Consider the following 14,967-nt stretch of genomic DNA (forward strand, 5'->3'; position numbering starts at 1 on the left):
ATACTTGAATAAAGCCATAACAAAGAAAGAAATGAATAGTTTTGCTAAAATGGAGCAATGAAAAAACTGATATTGACAGAAGCAACATGACTAACTTCTGAAAATACACACACATGAACCGTGGTTCTCTCTGCATGTTTAGGTAAATTACAGAAAGCTGTCATAGCAGATGGGGAATCCTGCAGTCTTCACTAGGCCTGGTCCACGCTGCCCTGGAGTTGTCTCAGGGGAGCCGCCTCCTCTGGTAGTTAGAGCACAGGCCCAGATAATAGGATTAATTTTTTTTAGATGTGTAACCTTAGACACACTGCACAACTGCTGTGTTCTCTATGTAAATTATCTTCTGTAAAATATAACATTGAAAGCTGCATTATATATATTGTGTAAATATGTAAACATAAAGTCGGATTATGAGAGCTAAATGCTAAGGTACAATCACATAATGTAAAATTATATTTTCCTGAATGATGGAATTACTACCAATCTCCCCCAGGACACTTCATCTGCAGTGAGCCCGGCCTCTCCTCAGATGTCCCACCCCAGAGCTATATAGTGGGGGACATGCAAATACGGCCCTCCCTCTGCTGACGAAAACCAGCCCAGCCCTGACCCTGCAGCTCTGGGAGAGGAGCCCCAGCCCTGGAAGTCCACAGTGTTCCATTCGGTGATCAGCACTGAACACAGAGGACTCACCATGGAGTCTGGGCTGAGCTGGGTTTTCCTTGTTGCTATTTTAAGAGGTGATTCATGGAGAACTAGAGAGATTGAGTGGGAGTGGACATGAATGAGAGAAACAGTGGATATGTGTGGCAGTTTCTGACCTTGGTGTCTCTCTGTTTGCAGGTGTCCAGTGTGAGGTGCAGCTGGTGGAGTCTGGAGGAGGCTTGGTCCAGCCTGGGGGGTCCCTGAGACTCTCCTGTGCAGCCTCTGGATTCACCTTCAGTAGCTATGACATGAGCTGGGTCCGCCAGGCTCCAGGGAAGGGGCTGGAGTGGATCTCAGCTATTAGTAGTGGTGGGGGTAGCACATGGTACACAGACTCCGTGAAGGGCCGATTCACCATCTCCAGAGACAACTCAAAGAACACGCTCTCCCTGCAAATGAACAGCCTGAGAGCTGAGGACACGGCCGTGTATTACTGTGCGAAAGACACAGTGAGGGGAGGTCAGTGTGAGCCCAGACACAAACCTCCCTGCAGGAACGCTGGGGAAATCAGCGTCAGGGGGCGCTCAGGACCCACTGATCAGAGTCAACCCAGAGGCAGGTGCACACGGAGGCTGATTTCCTGTCAGGATATGGGGCTTCCTCTACTTCTCACAGTTTCCCCAGGGAACCTCTCTAAGTTTAGGATTCTGTGCCTAACAATGTCTTCTCTTAGTATTTGAAAGAGATTATTTTAATATGAGGATCTATTCTCACCGGCACAAAATGCAGATTGGTGCTTACAGGGATGCAAAGTCCTCAAACATAGTCACCACGATCAGAATCCTGAGTAAGCTCAGGGTTTCCTGGTGAGTCTTCTCCAGTCAGACCCAGGACAGGGACCTCAGTGAGCCTTCATGACTAGAACAGTCTTTATGGATCCTGATCACAGATGGTGGAGGCTGGGCCAGGGCCAGTGTCATGTACAACCTCACAGGTTTCACGTCTGGCCCTTCTCCTGACACTGAAGGATGCAAATCAGCATCTGCACTGATCTGGTGCTTCTTTTGTCCCTAATCCATTTACTTTCTTTTGTAGTCGTTGTTCTCATTTTTCCATTTGCTTTTCCTGCTTTCTGGAAAAGGAAGATATTTTCTTTGTGGTCAAAATTCCAGGCCTCAAGCCCTTTCGTGGCGCTCAGGTGGGTCTCAGGCTGTGGCTGCCGCAGTCACGCGGGAGAGGCTGGTGGGACTTTCTTCACTCCTCCTCACTCAGGACCCTCCACTGTGTTGCATGGAGACTCATCTGGAAATGCAAGTTGCCAGTGGGGACTGAAGGGGACAAGCTTGTTTGGTTAACGTGCGATACGGGTGTGTTTCTAATCCTGTTCTGAAAAATCTTCACACAGTAACGTTCTTCACTAGTGGTGTGAGGAAGAGGGTGTGAAAGTTGTCAGAATCAAAATGGAGCCACTTGTGTTATAATCTTTACAGGTGAAGCTGGAGAAGGTCATGAATGGAGGGTTCTTATGAACATATCCCTGATAACAAGAACTACCATAAAAATACTCTGCACAGCTGGGTGCAGTGGCTCATGCCTGTAATCCCAGCACTTTGGGAGGCCAAGGTGGGCAGATCACCTGAGGTCAGGAGTTGGAGACCAGTCTGCCCAAGATAGTGAAACCCCATCTCTACTAAAAAATACAAAAAAAAAAAATTAGCCTGGAGTGGTGGCAAATGCCTGTAGTCCCAGCTACATGGGAGGCTGAGACAGGAGAGTTGCTTGAACCCCGGAGGCGGATGTTGCAGTGAGCTGAGATTGTGCCACTGCGCTCCAGCCTGAGTGACAGAGTGAGACTCAATCTCACACACATACACACACACACACACACACACACAAATTATCTGCACAACTACAACCTTGAACAAAGGCTAAGGCTACCACAACAATAAAAGAATTAATATTGTGGGGATATCTACCCTACCACTCCCTGTCCAACCTTAAACTGATTCCACCCTGGTTATTGATTCTTCTAGCCCAGGATAATTGTCTGAAAACAGCTCAGTAAGCCTCCTCAGTTATCCTTTAAAACACGTGTCTTCATTTACCTCCTTAAATGTGCCCATGCATACTCCCCTTGCGATGCCCATTTTCAAATAAATATTATTTGATTTTGGAGAGTCTTTCTCTGTCTGAAATGTAGGTTTGACAAGCTGCAGAGGGACACACCACTTTCCGGTGAGATGTAGGGGATGACGATTTTGGGGGATGGCTGGAAACATCCAATATCCTCAGGGCCGGCCATCAGTAAGTGCAGGCTGGAAGTCTCAGAAACAGCTGAAGCTGCTTGATCACCACGGAGTTTGACCTTCTCCAGCTCTGCTCTGATGGAATCAGGGCCAAGCAGGTTAACAATGATAATCTGCCTAACACAGAGTCAACTATTACGGTTTTAATAACCTCTGTTAAAAAATTCACAACACCGCCTGGATCAGTGTTTTGTCAAATCAATACAAAGAATTGTCCAGCCAAGTACACCGTAAGACGGACCGTTAGCCATGGAGAGAAACGTTTAACCTGAGTTCTAGGTTCTTATACTCTTAAAGGTGTAAAACTGATTATTTTAAAAACAGGTTATTTTTATTTTTGCTATTGAGTTATAGAAATTTTATTTATATATTGGATATTAACACTTTTTCAGATACGTGGTGTACTATCCAATTCTGTAAGTTGGAATTATTTCGTTGCTTTGCAGAATCTTTCGTAAAATCTGGTCCCACTTGTTCAATTCTGCTTTTTTTATATGTGTTTTGAATGCAAAATCCAGAAAAAGATTGCTATTTTTTTCAGGAGTGGGAGTTTTACAGTTATGCTTATTACATTTAAATATTTAATGCATTTAGAGTTAATTTTTGTGTTTATTCTAACTTAAAATTCTTAATTCTTTGCATGTGAAAATCCAGTTTTCATAACATGCTCTTTGGAAGACACTATAATTTAGACATTGTATATCGCTGGTTCTCATGCTGAGAAACAGCTGGTCATCAATATGTGGGTTTATGTCTAAGCTCCCTGCATGCATTTATGCCAGTACCATTCTGATTTATTACTCTAAGTGTGCAACAAATTTTGAGGCCTGGAAGTGTAATACCTCAAGCTGTATTCTTGCCTTGTTTCAGATATTAGAACAAAATAGTCTAACCTTTCAGAGTAGCTGTGACTTTTTTAAATGGATTTTATTATGTACAAGTTGTTTGACTGCCTTCCTACTTTGTTCAGAAGTTTTATAATGAAACCCTGAATTTTTCCAAATGTTTTTTCTATGTCTCTTGAAACGTTACTGAAATACTTTTTCTTTACTTTTTAATGTGGTGTACCAAATTGATTGATTGAGGATGTTGAATCATCTGTGCAACTCCGAATAAATTTGAGTGGGTCATGGTGTGTGGCCTTCTGTAAAATCTTTAGGACTTAGTTTACTATTTTTGGAGTGGTTAATTTGTGTCTACCAATGATATTGATCTATAATTTTATTTTATTGCGGTGCATTTGTCTATTACTGGTAATATTACTGGTAATAGTGTAATGGTAGCCTCAGAAATAGTTTGGAAGGTTGACCCTTCACAAATTTTTGAAAGAGTTAGAGAAGGGTTAGGATTCCTTCTTTAAATGTTAATGCTCATCTTATGATGTAACATATAACCTACCGTGGACAATGCTCAATGTGTGCTCGAGAAGAGTGTATATTACATGGCTCTTGGTTCGAAGGTTCCATAACTGTCTTTTAGGTGAATTTGTTGAATAGTGTTGTTCAAGTTCGGAGGCTTCAGAATTTTCTTTCTGGATTTGCTATACAGTCTTGTAAGTGAGGTATTAAGGTCTTCTCTTATTTTTATATTGTTTTCTATTTCTCTGTTTATATCTCTTAAAGTTTGCTTAAAGCAATGTATTAGAATTTGTCCACATGTGTGAATAATAATAATTGCTAAGTGAGTTTCATGGCACAGTCATATTATAAGTCATCATATTTTCCCAAATGCTGCCATTGCCACTCAACTCCTCCAGGACTCTCACATCTGCTCTGGGCTCTGCCCTCTCCTCAGGCCTCCCACATCACAGCTTGCTATGGAGGAGAAGGCAGGAAAACAGGGCCCTCTCTCTCCTGGTGAAAACAAGCCTAGACTTGATCCTGCAGCTCTGAGAGAAGACCCACAGCCCTGGGATGCCCAGGGGTTTCCGTTTGGTAATCAGGACTGAACACAGAGGACTCAGTATGGGAGAAATATGCGAAATATTTGTTCTCAGACATGAGACACCCACAGAGGGCCCCCTGTGTCCTTCCCTGAGAACTGATTGGCTCGTGCATCTGAAGAAATGACCAAAGACCAGGAGAGAACCACACAGAAGCATCTGAGGGGCAGCACCTGGGGCTCTCATGGGGTCAGGAATAGCGTCTGCCCCCAGTAGATGGACTAAGTAAAAAGTACCATAATTCACAAGGGTTTTACACAGCACAGAAGAAAGAGTTACCCTATTTCAACTGTTGATCTTGTGAACCCAGGAACTCTGAGACAGATCTCGGTTAATTTAGCAAGTTTCCTTTGCCAGGGTTGAGGACACGCCTGTGACACGGCCTCAGGAAGTCCTGATGACATGTGCCCAGGGTGGTCAGGCACGGCTTGATTGACGCACTTCAGGGAGACATGAGACACCAGTGAATATAAGTAAGAAGGACATTAGTTCCACCCAGAAAGGCTGAGACAACTCAAAGCAAGTCCTCCCCACTTAGGGCTTCCAGGTCACAGGTAGGTGAGAGACAGATGGTTGCATTCTTTTGAGTTTCTGATCTATCTCTGTGACCGCAGGGATAGCTTTAAATAGACTGGGAGGCAGACTTGCCCTGAGTGGTTCCCAGCTCAGCGGGGCCCAAGATATTTTCCTTTCACAATCTGGTAACTTCAAACCAAACTTCAAAACCAAAACAAAACGAAACAACAACAAAGAGAATAAGACATGGGTACTTATTAAGACAAGAAAACCATTCAGTCCACAAGGAAAGTATTGGCAGTGTCTACCTCCACATGGCAACCGAGTAAGCAATGTGACCCACAGAAAGGAGCAGTATTAACCCACAGAGCGACCGAGAATAACACGCCTGATGCGAGGGCATTGAACACATCATTGTGTTTTGTAGATTCAGAAAGCAACAGAAAAGATTGACGGTGGTAAAAGAGACACAGCCCTGCTTCCCTCTCCCTTTTCCCTTCCCAATGAATTCTCACAGCCAGGACCCTCAGCCTCATCCTGTGTGCAGCTGCCATCCTCTCTGGATCCACCCCTGCCCCGCCCTGGGACTGTTACCTCATTCCCTCCCGGAGCCCAGGTGCCCCCAGGGTGTGGTGCAGGAGCCTGGGGAGGTCCTTTGTTCTATGTCAGGGTCTCCCTGGGAGGGACGCAGCCACCGCAGCTGCTTGGGGCCTGGCTTCCCCAAGGACAGTCCTTTCCTTTCCCATTCTCTTTGGATGACTATCCCTGGGCTGGGGCATGAGGTCAGCAGAGGCGCCAGTCACCCTTAGGGCCCCCGTCTTGCTGCTGGGGCTCTGGGCACTCCTGGCTCCAGTCTGGTGTTCTCAAGGCCGTCCCTTGTGGCACTACGCATCCTCTGAGGTGGTGATTCCCAGGAAGGAGACACACCATGGCAAAGGCGTTCAGTTTCCCGGCTGGCTGTCCTACAGCCTGCGTTTTGGGGGTCAAAGACACGTCGTTCACATGCGGAGAAAACACCTTCTTTGGCCCAGACATCTGCTGATGACAACTCAGGATGACCAAGGAGCCTTGCAGGTGGATGACCCCTACATCCCTCCAGACTGCTACTACCTCGGCTACCTGGAGGAGGTGCCTCTGTCCATGGTCACCGTCGACACGTGCTATGGGGGCCTCAGAGGCATCATGAAGCTGGACGACCTTGCCTATGAAATCAAACCCCTCCAGGATTCCCGCAGGTTTGAACATGTTGTTTCTCAGATAGTGGCTGAGCCCAACGCAACGGGGCCCACATTTAGAGATGGTGACAATGAGGAGACAGACCCCCTGTTCTCTGAAGCAAATGACAGCATGAATCCCAGGATATCTACTTTGCTGTATAGTTCTCATAGAGGCAATATAAAAGGCCACGTTCAATGTTCCAACACATATTATCGTATATATGGCAATATTACAACTTGTTACATAGCGGTGGTCCAGATGTTCAGTGTCATTGACAGCATTGTTCAAAATATTGATCTGCGGTACTATATTTATCTTTTGACCATATATAATGTTCATGACCCAGCTCCTGTGAATCAATATGGAGCTAATAGTGCGATGTTTACCTATTTTAAAAGAACCTTTTTTGATACTTTTCATGTTCATTCATCCACACTACTTATTAAAGAAGCGCCACATGAATCTAACTATGAACCACAAAGGTATAGCTTCTGTACACATTTAGGCCTATTACACATTGGTACTCTAGGCAGACATTATTTATTGGTAGCCGTCATAACAACCCAGACACTGATGAGAAGTATGGGTGTGGAGTATGATGACAACTACTGCACATGTCAGAGAAGGGCCTTCTGCATTATGCAGCGATATCCTGGGATAACAGATGCGTTCAGTAACTGTTCTTATGGACATGCACAAAATTGTTTTGTAAATTCATCCCAGTGCGTTTTTGAAGCACTCGCTCCAGTGCATAACGAAAGCATAACAATGGTTCGCTGTGGAAACCTAATCGTGGAAGGGAGGGAGGAATGTGACTGTGGCTCCTTCAAGCAGTGTTATGCCAGTCGTTGCTGCCGAAGTGACTGTCGCCTCACACCGGGGAGCATCTGTCATCTAGGAGACTGCTGTACAAACTGCAGCTTCTCCGCACAAGGGACTCTCTGCAGACCTATCCAAAATATATGTGACCTTCCAGAGTACTGTCATGGGACCACCTTGACATGCCCCCCAGACCTTTATTTGCAAGATGGAACCCCGTGCACTGAAGAAGGCTACTGCTATCATGGGAACTGCACTGACCGCAATGTGCTCTGCAAGGCGATCTTTGGTGTCAGTGCTAAGGATGCTCCTGGGGACTGCTATGACATCAATCTTGAAAGTCACCGATTCGGACATTGTACTCGAGAACAATCAGCTCTCAGCTACCAGGCTTGTGTAGGAATAGATAAGTTTTGTGGAAGACTGCAGTGTACCAACGTGACCCATCTTCCCCGGCTGCAGGAACATGTTTCATTCCATCACTCAATAAGAAGAGGGTTTCAGTGTTTTGGATTGGATGAACACCGTGCAACAGACACAACTGATGTTGGGCGTGTGATAGACGGCACTCCTTGTTCTCGTGGAATGGCCTGTAATAACACCCAGTGCAATGTGGCTATCACTTCACTGAACTACGACTGTTACCCTCAGAAGTGCAGTTACAAAGGGGTCTGCAACAACAGAAGGAACTGCCATTGCCATATAGGCTGGGATCCTCCACGGTGCCTAAGAAGAGGTATTGGTGGGAGTGTTGACAGCGGGCCACCTCCAAGAAGAACACGTTTGGTCAAACAAAGCCATCAGGCAGTGCTGTATCTGAGAGTGGTCTTTGGTCGTATTTACACCTTCATAATTGCACTGCTCTTTGGGATGGCCACAAATGTGCGAACTATCAGGACCACCGCCGTTAAGGAAGTAACAGCTACTGACCCAGAATAAGACAAATTCAGCCTGTAAAGATACAGAGAATATAACAGCAAAATCTATGGAACAGGATCAGGGGAAAGGATGGCAAAGCTCAAGTCCACATTTCTTGAAATGATGCTCACTCTGAAATAAATCTTCAAAAACACACATTGGTGCTCTCCACATTTTCTTAGACTCCACTGGGAGCCCAAACGTGGCCAGAGCCTCTGGCCCGGAGAGACCTGAGCGAGCATCTGGCTCTTGACCTGAGGTCGCTGGTCCCACAATTAACGGAAGTTGCCACCAGCTCCTTACAGGGCCCCTTCATGACATTTCTCCAGAAGTGAGCTCCAGAGCAATGAGCTTCCTCACTCCCCAGGTAATCTGTCCTTCTCTGAGCCCGAAGTCAGTTTAGGGTGACCCAGGGCTACTCCCTGTTCCCTGTCTCTTCCTCATAGGGATGCTGTGGGATTTGCAGTGAGAGGGACTTGGGTTCAAATTCCCCACCAAGCAAATCCCCGTACCTGGGGCCAAGCTTCCCGTATGTGGGGAAATGAATTCCTGAGGTTGATTGCTGCATGCAATGAAATTCAACTAGAAAAGTAGGCAGAGGTGCGGGGCAAGCTCTCTGGCATTCAGTGTGAGCTGTGTGAGTGGCAGCTGCCCCTCCCTTCCCGCCCCACATTTCCTCGAACTGAAACGGGAAGGGAAGCTGAGTATGTTGTGATGAGGAAGAGAAACCAGGCTTGTAGCAGCACAGGCTGGTCCGGGTGAAAACAGGGCTAGGTGTGTTGCTAAGTTATTGTGAAGGAAAATGAAAGTTAAATGTATAAAGAACTGAATGAAATAACATTTTATTTTAAATTAAAATTCACAATAATTTTTACTTTTAAAATGCAGTGTAGATATGTCACAGAGAATGTGAAACGCAAAACCCACAAACAGAAGAAATCACACTTCCCATACCGTCCACAGAAAACTGCTGATATTCTAGAGTAGTACTGAGATCTAGCATTCTTCTGAATACACCTGTGGTTCTAGCTGCCCTGCTTCCATAACATTGTTTAGAATTCCCACCCCTTTCTCCAAACACAGCTTGATATCCTTTCTCTCAACCTGCTTAGAAATTTCCTCCATTCAGCCGACATAAAGATGCGAGCAATCCATTCCTGTGCCCCTCTCAGTGTATTTTATTATTTTGTGGGTGAACGCTAATGGACAGTTACCTATGAGGTCAGTGAATACGATGCCCTCCTGCTGTGTGCCCTTCGGGTGTGAGGGGTTTTGCTGATAGAGCAGCAGGCCCCATCCCAGCCTTCTTGCATCTCCACCCCCACTTCACACATCAGCTGATCTCTCTCCTGTGGCCTAGGGGGTTCCCCGGGGGAATGACCTCCGCTCTCTCCAGGGCCCACCCACTCAGTGCCCTTACAAGACCACCACGCTTGGCACGGCCCCACCTCGTGTCAGGGCCTGTGTCCCCTGCCCCACCCCCTAAGCAGATGGGACCGGCAGGGGCACTGCTCAGGGCAGGGAGCGGAGGTATGTGGGGAAGGAAGGCAAATGTGCATTCTGTTGGAGAAATGTTATAGGTAGTTTGAGTAAAAAATCTAACGCTGTGTGAACTTTTAGAAAGATACATATTTCAACAAAGAACGTGACCAATCGAGTTCATGTTGAAGTCAGGTAAACACTATTTAGAGCAACAACAATATCAAAAACACAAGCCAACATTTCACCAAGAGAAACCATGATTAACCCCATGGAAATGGTCTTCCAAGGGCATCAGCACTTAAATCCTTGAAATCTGCATGCCTCAGCACCTGTTGTCTTGAGCTGCCCTCCTGTGTGTTCTAATCACTCCTGACCACGGGGCCTGCACTGTGGGAAATCCGAGCTGTGCCAGGTGGAGGCAGCAGGGCAATTGCTACCAGGTTGCTGGTGTGGATGCCGAGGCCGCCCAAGCAGGTATAAACTCTCACCTGTGGGCCAGGGAAGAATGCACAAGAGACACGTCCTGGGCATAGGGTGAGGGAGAGCCGTGGGGGCTCTGGGTTCTGAGGAGGGTTCTGGCCTGGCAGGGACAAGACCAACCAGCATGTGAGGCCAGGCTGGAGTCTGGACCTCTGAGGCTGCAAGGGTCATGGGCTGCTTAGCCCAAGGGGCTATCCTGGTTCTCTACGGAGTACTTTCAAATGTTCCTTCTTCCTCCAATCCCCCTCCACCTCTGTTTCTGGGGTGGGTCCACTCCCAGAGTCTGTAACTCTCAAATCCTCTTTCCCGGGTCCTCGGCTTCACTCTGCATCTGTCCTGAGCATCTGTCTTCCAATTCCATCCTCTTCTCTTCTGCTGTGTCTAAGCTGCTGTGAAGCCACCTGCTGTAATTTACTATTGTATATTTAATATTGTACCGTACATCTGTTCTGTTTCCTTCATCATAAATGCTTCATTTCATGCTTGGCATCTGAGAACACAAGGCTTTGTCAGCTGTCACCTCCTTCCATTCTCTGTTTCCTTCCTCCTATGCCCATGTTTGCACATCACGTCCAGTCTCCTGCCATCCTGAATGCTTCTGATGGAAGGTCCGAGATGTCTCATGAGCATCGTGAAGATTCTTTGTAATGTGACCTTGTTCCAGGCAGGAATTCTCCCTCACCCACCCTTGGAAGCCAAGTATAGGCAGATTGCATGTCAATCAAAGACTGAGCTAACTTAACACTGGCTTTGGTTTGAAGGTTTCTCCAATCCCCAGGGCACAGGATTTCAGGGAGTTCAGGTGAGAGTCTGGGTGTTACCCTTCAGGAGGTTGTACAGTTCATTTCACCTAGTCTACACCACAGACTATGGAACCTATGTATAGTTCCAACCCTTTAGAGAACCCTAATATGTATATATATAATATATATTATATGTTATATATATAATATATATTATATGTTATATATAATATATTATGTTATATATAACATATTATATGTTATATATAATATATAATATGTTATATAATATATAATATGTTATATATAATATATATTATGTTATATATTATGTTATGTATAATATATATTATATGTTATGTATAATATATATTATATGTTATATGTATAATATATATTATATGTTATATATATATATATATATATATATATATGAGTTTACTAAGGAATATTAAACTCACACAGTTACAAGGTCCCACAGTAGGCCACCTGCAAGCTGAGGAGCAAGGAAGCCAGTCCAATTCCCAAAGCTGAAGAACTTGGAGTCCGATGTTTGAGGGCAGGAAGCATCCAGCACAGGAGAAAGATGTCGGCTGGGAGACTAAGCGAGTCTAGTCTTTTCATGTTTTTCTGCCTGCTTTATATCCTGGCCACACTGGCAGCTGATTAGATGCTGCCCACCTCGATTAAGGGTGGGTCTGCCTTTCCCAGCCCACTGGCTCAAATGTTAATCTCCTTTGGCAACAGCTTCACAGACACACCCAGGATCAATCCTTTGCATGCTTCAGTCCAATCAAGTTGACACTGAGTATTAACCATCACAAGTCAACCCCTTGTCAACTTGAGCCCACACGAATCTCCTGAGATCATATATAATCTTCAAATAAAGACAATAATAAGGTCATAATTACACCTAATGTAATACAACTATCTTTTGTACAACCAGAAATGTACCAATCCCCAATCTAAATGCTATTACATAAAGTTAAGAACACTTAAATGCTGATATGAAGTCAATAAATTTTATGTCACATGATAAAGGAAAAAAGAAATAAAATGAAGGAATTTTCTGAGTACAAGGGTATACATGCACAAACATGTTTTTAACAAAAGAAGAAGGAAATACTGATGACAATTACAGTCCTCATTTCTGCAACTCATCACGTAGCTGATATTGATGACCACCTTCTTCTACTACCCATTCTGTATTCCCTTTGCCTTCAGCAAGCATCGCAGCGGGTCGTGGTTTTTTTCCTAGTGGAGTGACACAAACCTTCATTCCTGAAGGGTCTGGGCCATTCATAGTCCTGCCTGGATTGGGCTGTTATAGTCTCCCATTGACCTTAATGACAGGGCATGGGAATGCTAAGAGACGCCCTAATGGATCTCCTGTATTCCATACATACTCTTCCTTACCTCCATTGTGGAGTAATAGACTGATTGCATCTTGATAGTCCAAGTCGGCCACCCAGCCAACACTGTAACTCCCTTCTTAGCCTGTGGACTTAAAGGTAGGAGGGGCCAAAGTGTCTAGGTGGCAATCTTAACTTCCCATTTAATGGAATTATTGTTGTGTCTCCTGACGGCAGCATTATTCCCACTGGATCTAAGACCTCTAGGCCAACAGAATGTAATGTCATGGGAACAGGAAGCAAAAATTTTGCTGGTGGATCACTGGGGGCGATGGTGAATGGTGCCACTTCCACTTCCACCCTTGACTCCTGCATCCACGAGTTATGGCTATGGGAGAAACAGGACCATATATTGGATGCTGATTCAGAGCACACACAGCCTTCTGGAGAGCTTTGCCCCAGTCCTGCAAGGTATTGTCACCTAGTTGGCATTGTAATTGTGACTTCAAAAGGCCATTCCAGTTTTCTGTCAGTCCAGCTGCTTCAGGATGATGGGGAACATGGTAAGACAAGTGAATCCCATGAGCATGAGCCCACTGCCACACTTCTTTAGCCATCAAGGGAGTGCCTTGGTCAGAGGCAATGCTATGTGGAATCCTGTGACAGTGGATAAGGCATTCCATGAGTCCACAGATGGTAGTCTTGGCAGAAGCATTGCATGCAGGATAGGCAAAACCATATCTGGAGTCAGTGTGTATTTCAGTGAGGACAAACCTCTGCCCTTTCCAGGATGGAAGAGGTCCAATATAATCTAACCTGCCACCATGTAGCTGGCTGATCACCCTGAGGAATGGTGCCATTTGGATAGAGACACAGAGCCAAACCATATCACGCCACCCCAACCACTCCCAAATCTCATATCCTCTTTGCGTTTCAAAACCAATCATGCCTTCCCAACAGTCTCCCTAACATCTTAACTCATTTCAGCATTAACTCAAAAGTCCAAGTCCAAAGTCACATTGGACTTTTACAGGTTCATAGATGAAAGGCAAGTCCCTTTCATCTATGAACCTGTAAAATGAACAACAAGTCAGTTACTTCCAAGAAACAATGGGGGTAGAGACATTAGATAAATGCTCCCATTTCAGATGGGAGAAATGGACCAAAACAAAGGGGCTGCAGGTCACATGCAAGCCCAAAATCCAGTGAGGCAGTCATTAAATCTTAAAGCACCGAAATAATCTCCTTTGACTCCATTTCTCACATTCAGGGCATGCTAATGCAAAGTGGGGGCTCCCACAACCTTGGGAGGCTCTCACCCTGTGGCTTTGCAGGCTTTGCAGCTCTGATCCTGTGGCTACTCTCATGGGCTTTGCAGAGTTCAGCCCTCCTGGCTGCTCTCATTGAGTGCCTGCAGCTTTTCCTGGTGCACAGTGCAAGCTGTTAATGGATCTACCATTCCGGGGTCTGAAGGATGGTGGCCCTCTTCTCACAGCCCCATTAGTCACTGTCCTTGGTGGGGACTCTGTGTGGGGGCTCCAACCCCCCATTTCCCTTCTGTGCTGCCCTGGCAGAGGCTCTCCATGAGGGCTTTGCCCCTGGAGCAGACTTCTGGCTGGACATCCAGTCATTTCCATAAATCCTCTGAGATCTAGGCAGAGGATCACAAAGCGGAATTATTCTCTTCTGCACACCCATAGGCCCAACATCATGTGGAAGCCACCAAGGATTGGGGCTTGTACCTTCTGAAACAATGGCCTGAGTTGCACATTGGACTTTTTTAGCCACAGCTAGAGCTGGAGCAGCTGGGACACAGGGCACCAAGTCCCAAGGCTCCACAGAGCAGCTGGGCCCTGGACCCAGCCCATGAAACCATGTTTCCCTTATAGGCCTCCAGGTCTGTGATTGGAAGGGTTGCTGCAAAGATCTCTGATATGCCCTGGAAACATTTTCCCCATTGTCTTGGTTATTAATATTCATCTCCTCATTACTTATGCAAATTTCTGCAGCCAACTTGAATTTCTCCCTAGAAAATGCATTTTTCTTTTCTACCACATGGCCAGGCTACAGATTTTCCAAACTTTCATGCTCTGTTTCCCTTTTAAACATAAGTTCCTATTTCAGATCATCTCTCTCAAGTGCAAAGTTCCACAGATTTCTAGGGCAGGGACAAAATTCCAGCAAGCTTGGTTTTATACATTTTAGAGAGGCATAAGACATCAATCAAATACATTTAAGAGATACATTGGTTGGGTCCAGAAAGGTGGAGCAACTCAAAGTGAGGGCTTCCAGGCTATAGGTGAATTTAATTTTCTAGTTGACAATTGGCTGAGTTTGTCTAAAGGCCTGGAATAGACAGAAAGGTAATGTTCAGGTTAAGATAAAGATTGTAGAGTCCAAAGTTCTTTTGAAGTCTTTTAGTGGCTGCCCTTAGAGACAATAGGTGACAAATGTTTCCTATTCAGATCTTAGTTCATCTCTTTAGGATTGGGAGGTTCTAGAAGAAAAAGATCTAGCTATGTTAATAGAGATTCTTTACAAATTTT

General features: G+C 45.4%; 1 protein-coding gene and 1 gene segment (V, D, J or C); both read left to right on the forward strand.

The window, feature by feature from the left end:
* The first annotated feature begins 381 nt into the window (after window positions 1-381).
* Window positions 382-14,967, forward strand: part of LOC105464766 (immunoglobulin heavy variable 3-23-like) — a 350,273-nt gene continuing 335,687 nt past the window's right edge. The window contains 1 exon segment of the V gene segment in view: window positions 382-740. Within this exon segment, the coding sequence occupies window positions 695-740 (46 nt within the window).
* LOC105464764 (disintegrin and metalloproteinase domain-containing protein 21-like) lies at window positions 6,187-8,385 on the forward strand. Its single transcript, XM_011712803.3, has one exon. The coding sequence runs from the start codon at window positions 6,187-6,189 to the stop codon at window positions 8,383-8,385; it is 2,199 nt and encodes a 732-aa protein (XP_011711105.2).

This window comes from Macaca nemestrina, chromosome 7 (assembly GCF_043159975.1).
Source record: "Macaca nemestrina isolate mMacNem1 chromosome 7, mMacNem.hap1, whole genome shotgun sequence".
In the NCBI taxonomy this organism is placed as follows: Eukaryota; Metazoa; Chordata; class Mammalia; order Primates; family Cercopithecidae; genus Macaca; species Macaca nemestrina.

What these genes read in the sequence shown, in the direction of transcription:
- LOC105464764 (XM_011712803.3), top strand. Translation starts at nt 6,187, where the DNA reads ATGAGGTCAGCAGAGGCGCCAGTCACCCTTAGGGCCCCCGTCTTGCTG.